Source organism: Electrona antarctica (genome assembly GCF_951216825.1).
Source record: "Electrona antarctica genome assembly, chromosome: 6".
NCBI classification, from domain to species: Eukaryota; Metazoa; Chordata; class Actinopteri; order Myctophiformes; family Myctophidae; genus Electrona; species Electrona antarctica.
The window spans coordinates 25233589-25258783 of NC_136811.1; the positions used below are offsets into that span (position 1 = coordinate 25233589).

General features: G+C 43.8%; 1 protein-coding gene across 1 annotated transcript in view; it reads right to left on the bottom strand.

Moving 5' to 3' along the window:
* Positions 1–25195, bottom strand: part of triob (trio Rho guanine nucleotide exchange factor b) — a 175144-nt gene that overhangs the window by 131685 nt on the left and 18264 nt on the right. Inside the window, exon 4 of the mRNA XM_079504312.1 lies at positions 21874–21927. Coding sequence (XP_079360438.1) covers positions 21874–21927 — 54 coding nt within the window. The remainder of the gene's footprint in view (positions 1–21873; positions 21928–25195) is intronic.

The window sequence follows — 25195 nt, forward strand, 5'->3', positions numbered from 1 at the left end:
GCTATAACAATACAGTTACAGCATCATTTTATAGGGATATCCATTAGTGAAGCATGTGCATAGGCCTACTCTTGACTTGCAGCATTCTGGCAAAAGCATGTTTTCAAACAACTCGGGCGATAAGTTTGGTATGTTTGCAAATAAAGGATACAGTGAGTGAGTAACGTTTGTGTAAATATTCAGTTTTCACTCTGTTGTTTCTGGCATCTGGCGGTCATTGCGAGGTTACAGGTACGTGTATATAGTTGCAGTTTAGTGCTGTTATCAGGAGATAATTTGCACTCATTAGAATGCCTCTCATCCAATCATAATGCAAGGTCAGAACTAACTGTGCTAGTGCCATAACATGAATGCATTAACAAGATAATGCACAAATAGTATAATCTCTCGCAAAAGCTGAAAAAGTCGCCATGTATTCCAAATTATGAATAAACTCAAAGATATGCTCTTTGAATATGAATGTGAAATAATAAATATAGGCCTACTGTAGGCTACAAAAGCTACACATGCAGTAGACTGAACTCCTAAGCCGCCTTCCAACACTTTGTTGATTCCAGTAGCAAGTTGTATATTGTGGTAACTCCTAATGCAAAACAAAACTAACATTCAGTAATGTTCAAAACAGAACTTAACAAAAAAAGGATGCTGCCAGTGCTTAACTGCAACATCATCCACTCTGAGATTTACAGTTCCCTAAATACAATTCTGTTCAGAATTAATTCAGAACAAAGTAATGAGCCACTTTTAGTGGACGTAATAGGCCTATTGCCATTAAAGTTACTGTTAGTAAAGTAAAGGTAAGCTTCTGTCCAAGATGCCATGTAACAGACAATGTATCAATAATAACCGTACCTGAGAGTCTGATCAGGGCTTTTCCTGCCTGTGCATACTGCCAGCTGTGGTTATCCAGCACAGCCATAATAAAGAACAGGACCAAACCCCAACCAGAGTAGAAGAACCAATCCAGTGCTGTTTCCAAAACAACAATCCAAAACGTAACTAAAGGAGCCCAACATCCATAACTGATATTATAACACCAATTCTACATTTCCGACAGTAGCGTTGTGGCAAACTGAACAGCAGGCAAAGGCATACATTGGCCAACGCCCTGCCACCCACTGAGCTGCAGAGAAGACATGGCACTGCCAGCTTCTTTTGCCTTCACCAATTGCATGCTTTTCTTCTCACTGTCCCCCTATGCCGCCAAACCCCCCTAAAACAAGATTTAGTGACAAGTGCTGCTTTGCATTAAGCAGTTTCTCCCCTCTCTGTGTGCTTGGCTAGTTACACAGAAACACCGTTAAGCCAGCCAAACAGTTGTAGCCTGTGGATTTGTGAACAGAACAGGCTTGGTTGTAATCTTCTCTTATACTCCCCTGTAGGTCTCTATGAGTAGCCTACTCACACTGGGCCACATCGTTCTGTAAATAATAACATGGGGAAAAAGCCTGAAGACCATTTTTCAAATTATTTTTTTGTTGAAAGTCAATGGAATGTAAAATGAATTCAAAATTGTATTCATAATATCAGGAATAATAAAACAAATTCAAGAAGTTCAAGAAAGGTGACATATAGTATGCAAAGTGTTTCCCATTTAATTTCATTAGAATTCCCTCCAGTTAGGTCTACTCTACTCTTTTATATCCACACTCGTAAAAACGATAAATGTTTTAACTTGTTGTGGAACGGAACAACATGAACCACTTTTGAAATAAGCAAACAAATAAAGAGCTTATTCATCCGAAAGTTCCAAAAGAAAGAATAAGCCACTTTCAAAGGGGGATTACCATTAGTGCCTCCTAATTTAGCACTCAGAAGTTTGGAAATGGGTTTACTGAGCATGGGGCTAAAAGTAGCAACCTAAGAACTCATGATACAACTTAAAACACAAACATGAGGAGGAACCACCACACCAACACACACACATGGTGACCAACAAATGTTTCTATGTATGCATGTTTAATGTGTTACTACGTTTTGTAAAATGTAACAAAAAAGTTACGTTTAAAAAATACTAGTATTATTGGATTTAACTGTATGTATTTATGTATATCTGGATAAATGGACCGAAATAATGCACCTAACACTATTAGGCCTGTACTACACGCACACGTGCGAACGCACGCGCACACACGCACGCGCACGCGCACACACGCACACACACACACACACACACACACACACACACACACACACACACACACACACACACACACACACACACACACACACACACACACACACACACACACACACACACACACACACACACACACACACACACACACACACACACACACACACACACACACACACACCAATTAAACAAATATTCAGTCTAGCAGAGTTGACCTACCATCTTTCTTATCAGTCGGACATGGTTCCACAGACAGCCGACTCTGTCTGGTCCTCAGAAAGCCCACGTAGAGGAAACGAAACAGCACTGCCAGACCAGCCATGATCAGACGTACACACTACGATCCAAGACCCAGTGGGTTAAGTCAGCCTTAAAGTCTCAGATGTACTGGTGATACTTTGAGCTTCTGAAGAAGGTACCCTTTAACTTTGAGCTTCCCTGGGCAATTGAAATTAGAACTGATTTCGGTTGCAGGTAGCAGAAACACTGCCCCACTGAAGTGTATCATGATATACGAAAATAATGTTAAGTATGATCTATAGAGCATAGTATAGACAATACTTGACCTCTGTCGTGACTCCCAAAGTACTGCACTCTCACTAATGTGAAGAGAAATCTTTCTTTCTACAGGTATACTATGTACGAATGCTGTATGCTGTCTTATCTGTCTGTTTGTGTACTAATGTCTGATAGTTTGCCTCTATTCTGTCCCTATGTGTAGATATTAGCAGCCATTCTCTTTTCTGTGTGTCTCTGTGTTCTTCTGTGTGTGGTCAGTGTCTGTCTGTCTGTGTGCGTCCAGGTCACTGGGACTGATCATGTTGGAATAAATAACTGAGGGGAATTATCACCCCGCTGAGAGAGAGAGAGCAATAGAGAAAGAGAGAGAGAGAGTCAGCTGTGAAAGGGGCTACAGAGAAGGGTATGAACACGTGTGTGTGTGTGTGTGTGTGTGTGTGTGTGTGTGTGTGTGTGTGTGTGTGTGTGTGTGTGTGTGTGTGTGTGTGTGTGTGTGTGTGTGTGTGTGTGTGTGTGTGTGTGTGTGTGTGTGTGTGTGTGTGCGCGCGTGCGTGCATGTGTGCGTGCGTACCATTTGTGTGTGTGTGTCAGCTGGCATTGCCAGGTCTTTGCAGCTGTGAACGCCTTTCCACCCGCCTTCCTTCCTTCCCTCTACCCTTCCTCATCTTGCCAACCGCCCGTACAACTGCTGCCGGAATCTGCCCTGTAATAACGCCTCTCCTCTCTCCTTTAAAGAAACACACACATGAATGGATGCACAGACATAAATCTGCATCTGCAACCAGAGATGTGAAGATCAGAAACAAATTGACTACATTCCTGAAAGAAACATGCATCTGTACTATGGTATGCATTCACTCTCATATGCATAGAGCACACCCCTGTGCGTGCATATGCGCACGCACGCACGCACGCACGCACGCACGCACGCACGCACGCACACGCACACACACACACACACACACACACACACACACACACACACACACACACACACACACACACACACAATCCCTAGATGTTTGTGTCCTTCAGAGCAGATGACCTGTTGTGCAAGAGCCCCGTTTAATTATAACCTCTCCTGTATCACATGGTGTGTGGTAATGGGGGGGGGGGGGGGGGAGGGGTTACCATGGACTTTCCCTTACTATGATGTACACCTCTGGTCCTCATAGTCGGGAACCTCCCAGCATGGCTCTCAATCCCTTGTCACCCAGCCTGACCCACCTTCTGACTCACTATTTCAATCACAGCTGGACTTCATTGGTATTATAACGTAGGTCAATTTACACTATAGAGAGGCAGCTTTGTACATCAGTGAGAATATTTAGGAGCCTATCTCCTGTTTCCGTAGCATGAGGCAGCTTGATGTATAAGACAAGTAAAGTACACTACACGCCCTAGACATAACGCTAGTATGACGCAGGGATTTATACCCCCAATCCATTGGGTACAAATTAGTCTTTGGTATGACTCAAACAGGTATTGAAGCCCAAGCTCCCAGTCTCAGAGAGCTCTAACCACAAGGCCACTGAGCTAGTGAGTTCATAATGAACTCTGAACACATTGCTGATGGACATACCGTAGGTACAGAAGGTGTTGGTGCCGGTATATAGACAGACAGGGGAATAAGCCAGGAGACAGGTAGCTAGTCCATGGCTAACCTCTATGCTATCAAAATCAGCTTTATTGTCACATCACAGTTTTACAGGTAAACTAGAAAAAGTGCCCTTCCGGGCACAGGTCTCCACCAGGAGGATAGGAGTGTGTGTGATGTTTGGCAAAATGTTTAGGAGGATGTTTTTTTGTATTTGTTTTTGCAACAATTTGCTTCATTTTGTTGAGGAAATGCAGAGCCAGATCACTCATAGCATCTCTGAGGATAGAATTCTGGATGAGCAAGACATGTGCAGCATTTTGTACAAAACGGGCCACTCCTGAAAACTTTGGAAGGCAATCTTAGCCAATCAGTGTACAATCTGAGAAATCCAACACTCGTCTCGACTCGTCTTGATCACATGACTACAGAGATCATGTGTACCGATTGCCATTTCTTCATACGCCTTTGATGGCAATTGGATGATTTGAGGCATTTTGTCCAAAAATGTGTTTTGCAAAAATCAACCTGTTGGTGGCGCTATAACAGGCCAATGTGAAAAGGGTGGGATATATTCCTCAGCCTAGTAAGAAAATGTGTGAAAGATTTCACGTAAATTGCATGCTGCGTTCATGATTTGAGGCTATTGTTCAAAACGGGGCAATCTTGCAAACTGTGAAAGCCAATTATAGCCAATTAGGATGGAATATGAAATATCAGACAGATCCGACTTGAGCACATGACCATAGAGATACTGTGTAACGATTTGTGAGATTTTTGGACAGAATCTGGAGGAGTAATATCAAAAAATGTGTTTTACAAAAGTCGGCCTCCTGGTGGCGCTATAAAAGGCAGATGCGGAAAATGCAGGTCAAAGGTTTGTCCTTGGCCTCTAGGGAGTGTGCATGCAACGTTTCACGCAGATCTGTGCAGTTTTAGGTAAAAAATGTGAAAAGCTGCCTCATGGTGGCGCTATAACAGGCCGTTCTGGAAAATGTGGGGCAGATGTTCATCGTTGGCATCCAGGGAGTGTGTGTGCAAAGTTTGGCATCGACCGGGTTAACGGTGCCGGAGATTAGCTGTACACAGACGGACGGAAGGAAGGACGGACGGAAGGACGGACACACGGACGGAGTGCAAAACATACTCTCTCCCCATGCCTTCGGCCTGGTGGAGACAAAAAGTGGGTGAAATATTTTTTTTCATCAAGGCAGGAAAAGTTTTTAATGTTTGAGCGCTTTTTCCACAAAAAGTACATGCAAAGGGTTTTCTTCTGTGTGAGTCTTTACAAGCTTTTGCCACAAACAGTACAACCAAAAAAAGGTCTCTTAGCCTAGTTTAACTGTCATCATTGTGTGTGTGTGTGTGTGTGTGTGTGTGTGTGTGTGTGTGTGTGTGTGTGTGTGTGTGTGTGTGTGTGTGTGTGTGTGCATGAGTGAGTGCGTGCATGCACACACATACACACACAATGTACATTCACACACCTCTGTCGTCGGTGTGAATGTACATTGTAAATCCCTTTTGGATAAAGGCTCTATATGAATGCACAAAAAATTAGAAATCACATTAGAAATCTGGGACATGTAACTCCTTTGGATTTGATCTTTCACTTTGCTATTGTTTGTCTGTGTACTGTACGCCAGCCTGTATCTGTGTGTGCGCATGTCCGCCTGCCTGTAGTGTAAAGAGTACCAAAGTTTATAAAGTCAACGGGCAGCCAGCTGCATCTCATCAACACAACAAAGGGAAAGAGGACAGAGCTCACTGTAGCGCTCTGGGAAGCCATTCATCAGCCCCCTCTATCTACACCCTGCTCTGATTGTCACCCTGCTACAAAACCAAGCCAATAAACCACACTGGACCAAATAGCACTTGACAGGCAGGGCACATGTGTGTGTGTGTGTGCGTGCGTGCGTTTCTGTACCTCTCTGTTTCTTTCTCTCGCTCTCTCTTGCACTCAAAACACAGCCTCCATCGCTGTCTCTACGTGTTATGCTCTATTGGCTCTCTCTCTCTGTGTGCGTGTGCGTGTGCGTGTGCATGTGTGCGTGTGTGTGTGTGTGTGTGTGTGTGCGTGTGCGTGAGCGTGAGCGTGCACGCATGTGTGTTCTGTGCAGATGTTCACGATTTGACGGTGTGGTTGTGCTTCTTGAAGCTGGCTGCACTGCAGTACTTTAAAAGTATACGTGAAGCTAAGTAGTTCTTCTGAGAATCGGTAAAGTCCAACACACGGCATTGTGTGTCAGAATAAGCTGTCCTGCTCTGCCATGAGCAGTTGTGCCATAGAGAGCAGATGGGATGAGAATTGATGAATACTCACAGAGAGAGACAGAGAGACCGATAGAGATAGAAAGAAAGAAAGGCAGATGGAGAGAAAGGCAGGATGGGTTCCTCTTCTTGACGAATGTTCTTCTAATGTACCGTAGCCACTAGTGATGTGCGGGTCGGCCCGTTGCCCACAGGTCCCGCGGGTTGACCCGCGGGACGGGCGGACGGGTCAAGGTTTTCAGCGCAATTATCGGCGGCAGGCGGGGCGGGGCGGGCCCCCTCTCCCAAAAAAGGAGAAAAAGAAGCATTCCGTTAGCTGCTCTCCTGTGTCTACTGTCTACTCCTCCTGCTGAAACCATCAGCTTGTTGTTCATCAATGTGTTGCTTATGAAAGGGCGCTTTAGCCCCTGCCTTTTTGACCATTGGAGAAAAGTGCCCTCTCCGTTCTGAGGCTCTGAACCTCGACCGTCATCAGCGCAATGAGCACATCTGCACCAAATCTTTCTTAGAGAGCGGTGCTGTGCAGGCGTGCACAGTGCTGCACACACAGATTTATAGCAGATCTACAAGCTCACAACAGCTTGTAGAGCGGCTATTTTGGGTGTGCGGTACCGCCGGTATAGCCTATACACAATCAAAACTAAAATGAGCACATGAGATTCATTCATTTCGAGCGGAGTACACTGCTGCAATGCGCACACAACCCAAACGAGTGCAGTGAACCGGTCCATCATAGTATGTCATGTCACGTATGTGTAAGTGTAAGTAATGTGTAAGAGGGGCGACGTCACCTGCAGCTCTCTGTCTCGTAGGCCTCTCTCTCTCTCTCTCTTTCTCTAACGAGCGACCTGCTCTGCATGGGTTTTTCATACGGTGTCCTCCCCTCTCTCTCTCAACGCAATTGAATGGACTGGACTTGCTGGGTGTTGAAAAATAGCAGATCTACAAGCTCATAGCAAGTGCCGCGCTACGAGCTTGTAGGTCTGCTATTTTTGAAAAATAGTGAAAACATTTTCAACTCAAATCTTTGGTTCTGGGGAAGTCTCTGGTACAACATATTTTCAGATGGGGGTCAGCGGCCAAATACATATAATTTTTGATTTTTTTTTTGAAAACTGAAGGTTTTTCAGAAAACCTTCATTTTTTTTATTTCGACATCAGGCCTAAATGGGTTAAAAGAAAGGCATACAAATCCAACAAAAAGCTGGTTTCATTATAAGCATTAATCCTGCAGTTTGCAGGATTAGTTTCATATTGTTTCATGTTGTTGCACATGAAGTGCTAAAACGTAATGAAACAAAGTTGTCTGGGACCCAGACCCACACCAGACTATCTATATTTCCGTTCAGACACTGGTTTTCACAGTGGAACCATCTGATCATCCAGCTGACCTAAACTGACACAGCCAACAGCTGACCTCTGCTAATAGGATTATGTTCTCCAATCGGCCTCTAGGAAGACAAGCTACGTGGAATTGAACACATTCCAAACAAAGGAAAAAAGGTCGGAGTTGTCACTTGGGAAAGTTGTTCAAAACAGAAACACTGTTTTGTCTGTGTAATTATTTGGCTCTGCCCTGCAACTGCATAATAGCTACCTGAGGCAATAGAGCAGAAAACAAATAATTAGTATAAACACATTAGTATAACAGCAAAACACATGTCATGTGATGTCATTTTCTAAAAATAATACAGGGCCAATGTCAGGCCTGACGACTCTGTGTCAAAACTCTACAGAAAGTTCTAAGAATCCATGCAGTAAGCTCAGAGTTGAGAGTTGTACTCCCTCTTCACAAACACAACAGCGCACATCATGGATAGCAGCGGGAACACGAGATGTGTTTCTGAAAATCTATTATCACAGTCCCTGCCTCCACACGATAAGCCAAAGAAAAGCAGCAAGCCAAAACTGTAGGGTGTGTGTGTGTACGTGTGTGTACGTGTGTGTACGTGTGCATGAGTGCGTTCGTGCGTGCATGCGTGCATGCGTGCGTGCGTGCGTATAGACACATGTAGGCCTTCCAGGTAGCTAAAAGCCAGAGAGTTCCTGTTTACAAATTCAGCCACTTCCCAGAGGAAGAGTAGAATACACAATCATCATATCATGGACTCACAACGCACACTTTGTGCGGCTCAGGCGCTCTATATGTCACGGTTTCATTGAATTAAAGTCAGTATGTGTGGGTTGGTATGCAGCCAGCATGTGGATGCAGTGCAGTATAGTGTTTTATGATGCAAGGTGCCACCATCAGTAACACCTCTGCAGTGATCTAATGGCTCTTCTCTTCTCTTCTCTTCTCTTCTCTTCTCTTCTCTTCTCTTCTCTTCTCTTCTCTTCTCTTCTCTTCTCTTCTCTTCTCTTCTCTTCTCTTCTCTTCTCTTCTCTTCTCTTCTCTTCTCTTCTCTTCTCTTCTCTTCTCTTCTCTTCTCTTCTCTTCTCTTCTCTTCTCTTCTCTTCTCTTCCCCACATTGCTCTGTGAATAGATTTTCACTAGACTTATCCCCAACAAAGACCAGTACCCACAGGACAGACAGGGTCACTATCATGGGCCAGGAGGCAGATAATCCATGGCTAACCTCTTCGTTTTCACAGTCCCAAAAACAACTGGCTGGACACAAGGACATGCTCAGCTCAGTGGCCTTGTGGTTAGAGTGTCCGCCCTGCAACCGGGAGGTCAGGGTTTAATCTCTGTGCTAGTCATACCATACATAGACAGTAAAAATGGCACCCAATAACTCCCTGCTTGGCTCTCAGTATCAAAGGTTGGATTGGGGGTAAATCCCTGACATACTAGCATCATATCCAGGGGGTGTACTTGAACATCAAGCTGCCTTGCTAAGAAAACAGGAGATAGGCTCCCGCTGACAATGACATGTGCATGGACCACATGGCTCAGGACACATTAGCCCACAGGCTACGCAGTACTTACCCATAGACATGCACTGGAAAATCCTCTCCTGCCTTACAAATGGATACATTAACAGTAACACTGAGGATTTTACTGTGTACCCAAAAACTCATGTGTGTGCACATATTGTGCAGTGTGAGTGAGTTTTACAACTTGACAGTTGTTGATTTACAATAGCATTTCTAGAGAGAATGATTTCACACCAATTTAACGTGTTAAAGCCAAATTTAACCTCACCAACTATTTTCATATTTTGGTAAGGCTCCTTGGTGTCTCAGTATCTAATTATTCCCACAAAATGAGTGGGCGAGAGAGGGGAGGAGAGGGGGGGGGGGGGGGTGGGAGTACGATGCAGTGAGAGGAAGCAAGAATAAAAGATGAAGTATTGGCTGGGTCCAAGTTTGTATCTGCTCTTAATTTAGGATGCACTGCTCCTAGTCAGTTAATTGTAGGGCCTCCCTCCATTCCAAGCAAACAACACAGAACCACATCTGAATCTGGACTCCACCCTTGAATGCATATATAGATGGAAAACTATACATAGATACTGTAGGAAGAGATTTCTATTTCCATCTCTGCCGAATTGCTATGGGAATAACAAATAACTGGGTTGCATATTGAAAACAAAACTTAGGCCTGTCTAAGATTCCACCCACTCATGGGCGAGAGAGACAGAGAGGAAGAGAAAGAGAGAGAGAGACAAAGAGAGTGAAAGGGTGACTGACAGGCCCAGGTTCCAGTCTCTGCACCCTTCAATGTCCCCCAGTAGGGGTCACTGCACACTCTAAAGAAATAGTCTTGCCATGTGAAAAAGGTTCAAGATCATGTAGAACTCAATTTCACCTGGGTTTGAGTTCCTTTGTGTTTAAAATGTATCTCTTCTATCAGTATTGTGTAACAACAGCAATGGGAATTAATGTTAGAGAGGAAAATTGTAAACAAAGAAAATCCCTATGTTTTCTCTCTCCTCTAACAGGACTAATGTTTTTTGTTCATACAACAAAGAATCCACAGCTAGAACACCTGTTACAACTTATTCTAGAACCCACAGCTAGAACAACACCTGCTACAACTTATTCTAGAATCCACAGCTAGAACAACACCTGCTACAACTTATTCTAGAACCCACAGCTAGAACAACACCTGCTACAACTTATTCTTCAGTCCAGAACCCACAGCTAGAACAACACCTGCTACAACTTATTCTTCAGTCCAGAACCCACAGCTAGAACAACACCTGCTACAACTTATTCTTCAGTCCAGAACCCACAGCTAAAACAACACCTGCTACAACTTATTCTAGAACCCACAGCTAGAACAACACCTGCTACAACTTATTCTAGAACCCACAGCTAGAACAACACCTGCTACAACTTATTCTAGAACCCACAGCTAGAACAACACCTGTTACAACTTATTCTAGAACCCACAGCTAGAACAACACCTGCTACAACTTATTCTAGAACCCACAGCTAGAACAACACCTGCTACAACTTATTCTTCAGTCCAGAACCCACAGCTAGAACAACACCTGCTACAACTTATTCTTCAGTCCAGAACCCACAGCTAGAACAACACCTGCTACAACTTATTCTAGAACCCACAGCTAGAACAACACCTGCTACAACTTATTCTTCAGTCCAGTGCCACGAGGAACAGCTAAAGGAATCCATATCAGCAGTGGTACTCCCCACGTTCCTGAACCTTGACAGTCTGTTTAAATATTAAATGCTCATGGGTCTGTGTGTGTGTGCGTGCGTGCGTGCGTGCGTGCGTGCGTGCGTGCGTGCGTGCGTGCGTCTGTGCGTGCGTATCTCTCTCTCCCCCTCTCTCTGGATGGAGTGGGTGGGGAGGGTGATACGATTTAAAAAAACACACTCGTGTGAAGTGAGGGGCGCTCGTATCATACATCACATTCCGTGCTCAGCCAATCAAATCATCACAAATGTAATTCCGGCCAATCACTTTTGGCGTCATCACTTTTCTGCCCTCACTTTTTATCCTCAATATGTACTTTGCTCAGCCAATCAAATCATCGCTATGGGGTGATCAGCCAATCAAATCTTTGTGTTTGTGTTAACACAAACAGACAAAGCTGGGCATAGTAAAAAATAAAATCACACCTGTGTGAACTGAGTGGTGTAAGGTTTTATATAGCATGATCAGCTGTGGTCTGACGTAATGTCTGACGTAATGAAATCACACAAAATATGTTAAGTAAAAAAAGCTATCATTTTTGATAAATGTATGTATCACACCTGGATGTGATTTCACAACTGGCTTTTTTTGCGCAGAGAAAATGACCACGGTTGCTACGGTCATCCAGTTCACCCGGGTGTGATTTAATTACGTCAGAAATTATTTTGAACATAGCAACCACGGTCATTTTTTTATGCACACAAAAGCCAGTTGTAGGAGTGGTTTACACCACTCAAAAACAGATACAGTAGCTAGATTATCCTCTCATCCAATGCAATTCCTTTTCCACTGATGGAAGCTGAAACTTACTGATATTTAACATAATATCAGATACTATTGTTAAGTAAGTAACCAAAATATGTATGTATATGCTGAAGGAATAGAGAAATAGAGAAAAATATATGCTGAACGCAGTATTATGTACTGTAGCTACAAAGCGAGGCTGTAGCCCAAGAATGGCAAATGCTTGTCTGTGAAGCTATAGCAAAAAACAAACCACTGAGCCAAATGCTCACTCGCCATAGCCATCATCACTGACTGCTCCATCTCACAATAGACTAGGTTCCAGACGGCCGGCCAGTATTTATTATCCATGGCAATGAATTGTCCCGCAATTTGCATATTTTGAGTTTGGGTTTTATAGTTCCGCAACTTCCGCTTGACTCCCCTGTGGGAAGTGGCTGGTACAGCAGATCCAAAAAACACACATTTAGACAACCATTCAAATTGAGTTTTATGTCATGGGTCTAGTCGTGAAAAACTCCTCAGCTCCAAAATGCAACTTACAGTAACTCTGTGGCCTAACTGGCTTGGATAAATTGTAGAAGCCATGCAATTGCATTCAACCACATTTATGTGGATTCCTCAAATAAATGTTAATTTCCTTTAATTCTCCTCTGTGCCCTACTTCAGTGGTTCTCACATGATGGGGGGGGGGATCTCCAGATGACAGTGAATTGACAATTTATTGTTTTAATAATAACAATAATAAAACATTACTGCTTCAAAATTAATTGAACTTTAGGCCTACTATAAAACTGGTCAAATTTTGTCGAATAATATAAGAGGCAAAAATCATGAAAATAGCACAGTAAATTCACAATATTTATCTGTGGTACCGAGTCAAACAAAATGTAATGCCTCTACTCTAGTCTCCTACAACTCCAAGTGCTTGTCAGGGTCACCAGTTCAAATATGATTATTTTGGGGGGGGTTGCTGCCTGAAAAGGTTGAGAACCAATGCCCTACTTGATGCTACAGGTACAGCAATACTAGCAATACCCCTCTGAAGATGACAGGCGTGTAAACACAAACCCTTGCAGTCGACAGAGTGAGAGACCAAGCACATGACTCACACATGCATTCATTAGTTAACTGGTAGACCAAAATAGCTCATTACCCAGAGTAATGATGTCATAGACAAGTGACTCTTAAAGTGCAGAAAAGAGTTTAGCAGAAGCGTAATGTATGTTTCTAACCACAGAGATAGAAATTAATTCCAGCCTTCTTTTCCTTAAAAATAAGAAACCACAACTGATCTGGGAGATGAGTATGCATGTTATCTGCTGGCTTGTTGTCTATAGTGTATACTGTCTGTTACTGTATATCCTTTTGATTACTGCATTACTGTCTAAATTAATCAAACTTAAACAATGACCTTCCAAACAAGACAAACATTTTGCACAAAGTCTCAAATACGTGTTTGGCTGCAATTCTGCATGCCGTCTTCCTGGCCTTTGACAGTCCAATGCAGGTTTTTGCCTGTATCAAAATACTCCCCAAATACTGACACAGTCCGGCAGAAAGGATCTGGATTCTGGATAGCCATATCTTTCTTCTTCCCCTCTCAGCAGTGTTCATTTTGACAGTACATTGATTAGTTTAGCCATAGTCTTTTCAATAACACATAATGTCATATTTTAGTCATCTGAAAATATCTGAAGAAGTATCTGAACTAGTGCGCGGCAAGCAGTATCACTCCTTACAATGTTCCCATTATGGATGTATATAATCATATTAAGTAGGGTTTGCATCAAAGAAATTCAACAAAGCATTAATCAGCATATTCCAGCACCAGTCCTTCCTCTTCAATGAGGAAGAATAAGGCCATCTAAAAGGCTACATAGCATCATGTGTTGTAGGCTCCCTGTCTCAGAAGCAGGATCCAAGCATAGCATCATATGTTGTAGGCTCCCTGTCTCAGAAGCAGGATCCAAGCATCCTTCATAGATCTGGAGTCAATGAAGGTCCAACATGCACACAGTCCCAACCACCATCCCCCCCATCACCCTGCCCCTCCCTGCTGCAGCCATCTCTGGCCACCCATTGGCTGAGGACAGGGGAGAGGGGAGAGGTTGATGGAGTGGAACCTTTCCTATATGCATCACTGCTTTCCAGGAACAGACAAGGGGAAAGGAGGAGAGGGAGAAGGACAGAGAGAAGATGAGAGGAGGAATGGAGACAGAGGGAGGAGATGAGAGAAAGAAGGTAGAGGAGATGAAGACAGAGGACAGAGAGAAGATGAGAGGAGGAATGGAGACAGAGGGAGGAGATGAGAGAAAGAAGGTAGAGCAGATGAAGACAGAGGACAGAGAGAAGATGAGAGGAGGAATGGAGACAGAGGGAGGAGATGAGAGAAAGAAGGTAGAGGAGATGAGAGGAGGAATGGAGACAGAGGGAGGAGATGAGAGAAAGAAGGTAGAGCAGATGAAGACAGAGGACAGAGAGAAGATGAGAGGAGGAATGGAGACAGAGGGAGGAGATGAGAGAAAGAAGGTAGAGGAGATGAGAGGAGGAATGGAGACAGAGGGAGGAGATGAGAGAAAGAAGGTAGAGGAGATGAAGACAGAGGACAGAGAAGGAAAGGACAAAGGAGGAGGAGAGAGAAGGACAAGGGCGAGATATAGGGAGATGCTAGGCAGGAGGACTATAGATAAAATGTGATACTGACTTGGTTATAACTTTTACCTCCTTTCAGCTAACAATATGATGAAGTTCAGAATCACCTCCATTATGTCCAATGTATACAAATGCAGAATTATCTTTCAGCCCTTCAAATAGAGAAAGTATCCTGAACAGATGGCGAGCGAGCGAGAGTTTGTGTGTGTGTGTGTGTGTGTGTGTGTGTGTGTGTGTGTGTGTGTGTGTGTGTGTGTGTGTGTGTGCGCACACGCGTGCATGTGTGCGTGTGTGCATGCGTGTGCGTGCAATCCGTGCATGTCCATGTATGTAATGATATACTGTACTGTAGCAACATGCCTTTGAAAGTAGATCAAATTCTTGGACATGGGGCCAATATTTTGTAACCTAATATACCGTATCTTGGATTTGACGTTGTGCCAATATAACCTCCTTGAGTGCATGCTAACCTCTAGTGTGAGTGTGTGTGTGTGTGTGTGTGTGTGTGTGTGTGTGTGTGTGTGTGTGTGTGTGTGTGTGTGTGTTTTGCTTTAACCAGGAAACTAGCTGATGTGGGGGTAGTATAGTCTGCACTGCTGTGTGTACACTGTACAGTACTGTGTATGTGACATCAATTGAGTTAGTCCCTCCCTTGGCCTGCTGCTGGGTCATGTGGCTCAAGGATCTCTGTCTGACACACACACACAGAGAGAGAGAGAGAGAGAGAGAGAGAGAGAGAGAGAGAGAGAGAGAGAGAGACACACACACACACAGACAGACAGACAGACAGACAGACAGACAGACAGACAGACAGACAGACAGACAGACAGACAGACAGACAGACAGACAGACAGACACCAGACCTCATAACAACATGTATATCAACCTAACACCACCTACAGTATAGCACAGGACTGGACACCAAACAGCAGACCACATAACAACATGTATATCAACCTAACACAACCTACAGTAGCACAGGACTGGACACCAGACAGCAGACCTCATAACAACATGTATATCAACCTAACACAACCTACAGTATAGCCCAGGACTGGACACCAGACAGCAGACCTCATAACAACATGTATATCAACCTAACACCACCTACAGTATAGCACAGGACTGGACACCAGACCTCATAACAACATGTATATCAACCTAACACAACCTACAGTATAGCACAGGACTGGACACCAAACAGCAGACCTCATAACAACATGTATATCAACCTAACACAACCTACAGTATAGCACAGGACTGGACACCAGACAGCAGACCACATAACAACATGTATATCAACCTAACACCACCTACAGCATAACAACGAGCCACCATCGAGTCCATCAGCGCTGCAACACGGAGCGAGCTGACATTTGTTGTTTGCCTTGAGATTTTGCTCATTATGCAAAGTGGCTGTTTAAATCACTATTTTCTTCGTCCGTGCAATCATACTTTTCATGCGATTTTTCAGAGATATCAATAATTAGGTGTGCAGTAGGATGTTGTGTTTCACATTAGAGGCTGCCGATGTTATCATTAACATGTCTGTGATCTTGACGCTGTGCTTTCAGCACTTTGCAGCACCGTATCCTCCGATCTCTGTAGCTCATTGCCTCCGACTTGTTTATCTCCACTGGTCCTTTTGTAGTTGATTGTGTTATTGTGTTATTTGCAGCCACAGGAAGTGTTGCTCGGTCAAACAGATAGCAGTATTCTGCTGGTATCCTGTTGCAGGACGACACGGGATGGGCTCTCCCTAAAACCAACGCACCGGGAGTTCCGTAGCATTATCCACTTCAATTATACTTAACTCACACACACGCAGACACAAACGCACGCACGCATGCACAAACTTAAGTAAAACGTTCAGACAGACACCACACATGTAATAATGTCATGTAATTACAATTTTCCATAGAGGAATTACAATGTGCTTATTCCAGTGAGAATATTAACTTTGAGTAAAATGTGCTTCTACGAAACCTAAACACAGAGTAGTTCCAACACTGCCAGGTGCCAACCTCTGACCGCTACACAAACAGCGTTATATCTTTTGGTTTTCCCCGTGCCTGTCCTTACGTCCATCGTTCCCTTTGTCCTCCTCCTTCCTCTTCTCTCTAAACTCTTTCTGAAACAACTGATTGCCTATCTCACTCTACATCTGTGTGCATGTGTGTGTGTGTGTGTGTGCCTGCATCTGTGTGTGTTGTTCATACATCAACAATGAAGTCGTGATGAAAAGCTTAAAGCCTAATTCATACCGTTGTACAAGAGTTGCGTATAAATTGAGTTTACGTATCACTGACCCATTTGAGAGACTGCATCGAGACAAAAAAGTGAGATAGAAACCTCACGCTTCACGCATACCAAATTTACCCCACACACACACACACACACACACACACACACACACACACACACACACACACACACACACACACACACACACACACACACACACACACACACACACACACACACACACACACACACACACACACACACACACACACACACACACACACACACACACACACACACACACACACACACTAATCGCCAGTCTTCCCCGCCCTGGCCTCTGTGGGGGAGAATAAAAAAAGAAAATCCAATGAGCTCCAGAGGAAACCACTTCCTCCTAAGCTTAAAATTGTGTGCAAGCGAGTGTGTGTGTGTGTGTGTGTGTGTGTGTGTACATGTGCGCGCAAGTGTGTGTGTGTGTGTGTGTGTGTGTGTGTGTGTGTGTGTGTGTGCCTGCCTGCCTGTCTGCCCGCAGTGCACATGGTTAGCATTCAAAGTCTCATTCAATAGGAACGACCACTACAGGCACAGATGAGAGATCTGAGCAGAATTACACTGAACAGAAACATATGGCAGGAGAGGAGCAGATGAAGCTAGCTTCAGATTGCAAAACGGGACTTCAAAACTGTGTCCCAACAAAATAGCAAAATATAGCTGACTGTTCTTCCTCCCTCCTCATCTCTTTACTCAAACAGTAGAGGCACCCTCACAGCCACAGGAAGTCACCCTCACAGCCACAGGAAGTCACTCCTGTAGAGGCACCCTCACAGCCACAGGAAGTCACTCAAACAGTAGAGGCCCCCTCACAGCCACAGGAAGTCACTCAAACAGTAGAGGCACCCTCACAGCCACAGGAAGTCACTCAAACAGTAGAGGCACCCTCACAGCCACAGGAAGTCACTCAAACAGTAGAGGCACCCTCACAGCCACAGGAAGTCACTCAAACAGTAGAGGCACCCTCACAGCCACAGGAAGTCACTCCTCATCTCTTTACTCAAACAGTAGAGGCACCCTCACAGCCACAGGAAGTCACTCCTCTTTCTTACTCAAACAGTAGAGACACCCTCACAGCCACAGGAAGTCACTCCTCTTTCTTACTCAAACAGTAGAGACACCCTCACAGCCACAGGAAGTCACTCCTCTTTCTTACTCAAACAGTAGAGGCACCCTCACAGCCACAGGAAGTCACTCAAACAGTAGAGGCCCCCTCACAGCCACAGGAAGTCACTCCTGCAAAACGACAAATAGCTGCAGATGAGTCGAGTGGTAGTCTCTCCTGAAGTGTCCAGGTATAATTCTGTCATGTTCAGGCAATCTTGTAACTTTGACTCATCAAACAATACCACTCCATAATATACCAATATTTGAAAATAAAAAGGCTACACTGTATCCCGGACAGAGTTGGTGTCATAGCGTCCTTGACCAAGACTCTGAACCCCTAATTGCTCCCGATATGCAGGTTGATGCCTTGCATGGTTTCCTCCGCCATCGGTGTATGAATGTATGGGTGAATGTAATGCACAATCTATGTAAAGCTTTGATAAAAGCGCTATATAAATGCACCATTTACCTTTTATCCCTGGTGTCTAGCCAATCAGTAGTGAAGGTTATTGTCCCCCACCCCCAATTGGAATACAACCTCAAGTAACCAGTTTGCAGATCATGTACTGTAGTTGCTTCATTCCACCCCACAGAGCCAACTGGAAACCAACTGCCACTGTCTGCAATTCAAATTATTCACCAGCCACAACTTCTCATAGCACTGGCACTGTGAGTTGAATGTGATTGGCACAATGACATATTAAATTCCTTCTGGCTAGATTTGGCTGTTAGCCCACTGTATGACTGTAATAGATCATTGTAGATGGTGAGCCTGAACTAGACCAACTGCTTATTGTGGGTAAGTGAGTTAGTTTGTGGTCAGGATTCTCCCTAGTGCAGAAGACTCTACTGTTGTTTATGTGTAAACATGTATTTGTCCTCTCTCTTGTTTACTTGGGACATGAACGAACAGCAGTGCTCCTCTCCCTCCCTCATCATGTTTAAACACTTATTTGAAACACTATTTTATTCTTTGTTGTACGATGGTGTCACTGGCAAAATAGCTGATCAACAAGCTTACAATGCGTATCATGAAGCGATGGGGGTTTTGTACTGTAGATCTATTATTTAAGATATTTGTATATTCTTGCCTATAATGACCTGCCTAATATAGGGACGCCAGGTTTGAAGTGGCATTATGCATGGCTTGCCTAGGCTGTAGTGTGGGACTGTGACATGGGCATTGGGCAGAACCTCTGGATAGGGAGACAAGACAGGTTGATATTGTTAGTGAAGTTTAGATGTGGCAGCAGGGTTGACAGCACCCACAGAATTCTGTCTCTTACTTTATGACAGTCTATGTGATGGATAGCTACTGCTTCTGTTCATCGCGAACTGAGAGCACTACTACTCACGGTAAGTAGGCCTACTGGCCACTGTGGCCAGTACCAAGCACCAGTCCATAGCATTACTTGTATTGAATAATAAAGACTTATTTGGGTCAACATTGGTGTGGTGTGTGTGTGTGTGTGTGTGTGTGTGTGTGTGTGTGTGTGTGTGTGTGTGTGTGTGTGTGTGTGTGTGTGTGTGTGTGTGTGTGTGTGTGTGTGTGTGTGTGTGTGTGTGTGTGTGTGCGCGCGCGCGCGCGCGTGCGTGCGTGCGTGCGTGCGTGCGTGCGTACCTGTATGCATGTGTTTCTGATTTGAAGAAACTGTCAAACATGGATCAGCTTTTAATTCAGTACCAGACCAGTTTGATTCTGGTATTGACCCAATAAGTGATGCCAGTCCAGTGCAGTGCAGTGACAGGCTTAAGAGGCCACACAAAGAAGAGATACAGATCAAGATAGTTCCAGACTTCCAGTTTCAGCCTCCCTTGACAACAAGCAGCTCAGATGAAAACCAGTTGGTTGTGGGCTGACCAGTGTCAAACAAGTCTAAGTCCAGGTCCTAAAACTCTTTTTTTAAATATCTGCATAACACAAATATGACTTGAATGTGATCTAAAAATAGATCACATTCAAACTGGGGACCCCCCACCCTGGAATGAAGGAGACCCTTTGCGCGGGGATTGGGGACCCACAGGTTGAGAAGCACTGATCTAGGTCATAACCACAACAGAGGAAATGAAGATATAGTACAACAATTCCCAAAGACAACTGTCATCACCAGAAGCTAAACAAGAAACCACCACGACAATAAACAGATTGTTGTCCACTTTACAGTTCAGAATAGCTGCTGGGAGATTATGTGTACACATGGCTAGGAATAAAGTAAGAAACACATGCACGCTTGAACACACACAAACACAGACAGACATACGGTGTATGTGCATGCACGCATGTTGCACTTGCAAGTGCACATAATGCATATACTAATGCGAGACAATTTTTGTCACTTTGGCTTGCAGCACATGTCATGTTTAGAGTAGACTGTGCCAGGTCAGCTAATAATTAATGGAATAATGCTTCATAAGTCCAAGGGGATTTCACACACCTGCAGTTCCATGGTAAAGCACAGTACACTGCACACACAGTTTGCTAAATAAGGGATAAATTCAGTAACTAATTAACTGTGGGGTGAATAATTAAAAGAGAACATCCATAATCCATAGTGAAAGCACACATTAATGACCAAAAAGATACCTTTGTGAGGTAAACGATTTCAGGTTGTGAATGTGAACTTGTGTTGGGTTTGCCTGTCATTTCATAATTTAACCGCATGAGCATCCCAATTGTAGGCATGTCATAACAGGTGAACAGTCGCCCCAAAAATATCAGATCTACAAGCTCAAGTAGAGACCCCTGGGGGACACCCATCAACAAAGTGTATCAGTCACAATGGCATTTACGCCTCATCTACACAGGCAGGGATAGGAGCAAGCTTTCCATGGCGATATTGCGCGAAAAACTGTCCTGATATGGAGCGTCGGCCATTGCGTTGCGACGTAGCCTGAACCAATCAAATAACCAATGTGCCAATGTGCAATAGTAGCGTGTAGATGTCAATCAATAAAATAGTTTGGGGTCGCAAAACCTCACGCAAATTGAGAGTCCTTTGTCTCTCCCCATTTCCTGTCTAACTACTGTTCTAACTACTGTCTAAAAATAAAGTGAACCTTTTCATGTGCTCATCATCCTTACTCACAAACATGATTTGCTGCCATGAGCCAGTTTGCCTTGCCACGCACCGTGCCAAGCCTTTTAACTTAAATCACACTTTCTGGTCTCCAAAGACTTGCAATGCATTTTATTCCAGGGGAGATTAAGTCGAATAATCAGGGGCTTGGCAAGCAGCCCCATATTCAGTTAGGATAATCCACACACAAAACCCAACATGCCACTTCACTGCTCTGCTTTCATCCAAAATCAAAGTCCTCTAGAATGGCTGGGTGTATTTTTAGTGTGTGCACTGTGCATGGTAGGGGTGTTGGGGACATGACCCCGTCAGTTCATGGTTACTAACTGATGCCACACAGCCTAATGGGATGAGACTCCAATGTGGCACAGCAATCATGGACAACACAACAATTCACTTCAAATGGACATGGTGCTCTTGACTGTTTGACTCAGTCAAGAGCGTGTCTCTCTCGCACACACGCCACAAACGCACACCACAAACACGCACGCACATGCGCACAAAAACAAACAAACATTTGGCACTCTTTTAGCATGGTTGAACTAAGGACTGTTTTAAGAAATGACAATGCTTTCTGTCCTACAAACCAATTCCTGCTGTTCTTAAACAGAACACAGTTTATGGAGATCATGATACTTCCCTAAAGACCAAAAGCTCAACCTCCCTCTTTCAATAACTGGAATTACATTTGAAGATGATTACGTTAAACCCATATCATCAGTGGTATTTCAGACAACACAATGACAAGTGCAGTGAATGAATTGACAAGTGAACATTAAAATTAATTACACAGCCATTTCCTGGTCATGAAGGAATTTCTACATTGACACATTGAAAGACTTTTATAGCTAGAAAGAACACATACCTGACGTTTGACCAGGGCCATCCAGTTTGGGTTCACATTTCGGGAGGTTGCAATCTGGTGACAGAAGGAGAGACCAAAAAGAAAGAGAGTGAGTGTCAAAAACAAAAATAAAGGAAAGGTAAAGAGCGGTGAAAGGTTCCGTCCGCGTGCTGTGTAAAGCCCTTGTCTCAGCCTTCACTGTAACTGTGTGTTAGAATTCAAAGCCTTGTGATTACAGAGCACAGATGAGAGAGATCAGACCACGAGCAGCACTTTGATGCGAGTATCTGGATAGTCCCCGAGATTAAACAGCATTATTAGACATGTTGTGGCCCTGTGGAAACACACACACAAACAAACAAACACACACACACACACACACACACGCACGCACGCACGCACGCACGCACGCACGCACGCACGCACTGACCGTGCACAGATACCACTGAATGACTTTCAGCACACCGGCTGATAAGGGAGTGAATTATTTAAAGTTATTCAGTAGATCTGTATCTTGAACGCCAGGGGAATCATATCCTGCAAGATGAAACATTAAAGACTTGTACAGATGATGGAGTGGGTCTTATTCATGTCATGTCATTCTAAGTTCATTATGTTGGAGTTGAGGCTTTGTCTCTGAATTATTCCATTGTTGCTCTTAATGATGTGGCATCAGCTTCAGTTTCACGTATTGTTTCGTTATTATGAAAGATCATCCAATACTGATATTCCCATTACCATAAGAAAGACATCCTCAAATTCTGGTTCAGAACTTATTTTCAACCTTTGGAAAAACTAGCCAGAGCAAATGTTCTTTTTAAACCACAGACGGAGCCTTTATTTTGGCTGGCAGGAATGATGGCAAATTCCGTTTCAAACTTGCCTTTAAAACCTGCATCCAGAATAACCCATGTATTTAAATCACGAACTGAGCCGTACGAAGCGCTCAATTTTTGAACAGAATGCATTTTGTGGCAGTGACAGCATGTCTGCTGGGAGTCTAATACACTGCATTGACTTGTCTTTCTTTCTGGGTCACTCGTCAGTAGGACAGTGAGTGCAGCGGCACGAGACTGCGAGTGGTGAGTGACACCGTTGAGGCGGGGAGGGGGCGTGAGGGAAAGATTAGCTCTGTCCTGGCTTGAATTCTCCTAGCCTAGCTCCCACTCTGAAAAGACCAGCCTGGCATATGCTGGTGCCTTGCAGGGATTAGTCTAATGGTTTATACGTATGTATGTTGTATGTTTAATTTTATACAGAACGGAGTGTATAATCAGTGAAGAATGATCACTTCATGTGTGGTGTTTAGTCATGATTGTGTGTACTGTAGTACTATAAGCCGATAAAGGTATACAGTATATGTTTTTTTCCTTTCTTTTATTCCTTTCTTTACCTAGGCTACCTTGGCTGGGGACCCCATATGCTTTGACCATGTCTCACGATGCCCGCCCTGCCCCACTCCCAATACAAATGATCTGCTACAATAACCTTAATAATAGTAAAATTGCATCATGAATAAATACTGAAACCAGATATAATCATTAAGGAAAGTTTATGCGTACTATGTGTACTACTGTATGTAAACTCTTAATTTCCATTTTCCAGCCATTCAGTTGCAAAAAAAACCTAATCTTTCTTTGAAAAATAATCTTGGGACCCCCCAAAATGATTTGGCAACCCCCCGAGGGGTCACGACCCCCACGTTGAGAACCCGTGCCCTAGTGGATGCTGTTTGATGTATGGATGAGGATTTCATTACACTTTGGTTACTCCTAATTTCAGGCCAAAGTATAAGCCTGAAACAGTCCTGTCAGTCTTTACAATGTGTATTGCAATGTGTATTTTTTACTTATTTCTTTCCTGAATAGTTTAGCACCAGCATAATGCTGCCCAAAATGGATTACAGTGGCAGCCTGCTTGTGATGAGGGAGGTAGAGAGATAAGGAGAGGAATAGGATTGACTCTCTCTCTCTCTCTCTCTCTCACACACACAAATTTTGCGGGGTAATAAATAATTATTCATTTTATGGTCAGCCAACCATCGTTACCAGAAAACTATTGCCTTAAACCTGGGCTAAAGGTCATATACTTTTAGCCCAAGTGTATGCCTGTACCCGTACGAGTAGTACGACATCAGAGCCAAGTAGAGAGAGAGAAGAAAAGGTGAGGCGTACAGTAAATGATGTGTGAATGATGCATCAGCAAAACACCCATCTAAAGCTTAAAGCCAAAAAATGCTAAATTGTTCTCTTGAAAATCAATTATTTCCTACAAAGGATACCACTGTGTGTCAACGTATATTAGGCTTAAGCCAGAGTCCATCCAGCCTTGGCCTGGCGCTACTCATATGGCTGAGGTCACATGTGTTGGCGTCTTCAAAGGGAGAAAGGATATAGTGTGTGTGTGTGTGTGTGTGTGTGTGTGTGTGTGTACTGTGTATGTGTGTGTCTACAATTCCTGTTTGACAGACTGAGCACAGCTGTTGACAGGAGACAGGCAGTTGTCCTGTCTCCTGTCTCCTAGGGCAGCATACAGAAGACAGACAGACAGACAGACAGACAGACAGACAGACAGACAGACAGACAGACAGACAGACAGACAGACAGACAGACAGACAGACAGACAGACAGACAGACAGACAGACAGACAGACAGACAGACAGACAGACAGACAGACAGACAGACAGACAGACAGACAGACAGACATTGCATTTCACCAAAACTGTGTCACCATCTCATATAATGTTCTTTTTTTTCCATATTGGCCAACATACTGTATGAGTTTGGTGACATCAAAGGCTTAGGCGAATGAATCAAACCCACAGCAAGCCTTTCTAAATGTTGGTACAGTCATGGCATGTGTTCCATATGTTCCCTAAACAAAGATTGAGAGAGAATTCAAACTCTAAAGCACCTCATTGCTACAAACCACATATAAGACCCCTACAGTATATATTATCACACATGTGCCTTTATTTTCCCTGGGAGAGGGCGGTGATAAAAGTACACAGAGGGCGATAAGCACACGCTCAATGGTCAGCTGGCATATAACTCCTCCCCAGGCTAAATCCGTACCTCCATGTCTAAGGCGGCAGATGATCAATCAGTGCAGTGTGTTTTAAAACATGTTTCTAAACATCAGTTGATTTGTCATACCATTACTAAATAATATATATAGCGCTTAAGTGGTAAAGGAAAGGAACAGATAGTCGTGTCCAAAACAGATGAAACTCAGCAAACCCACCAAACAGTTGCGGATGGTTTGGTTAGATCCAGGGCTGAGGAGTAGATCTGGGTGTGAAGGAACCAAAACACAGAGCAGAAAACAGCGGCCGTTGACAACT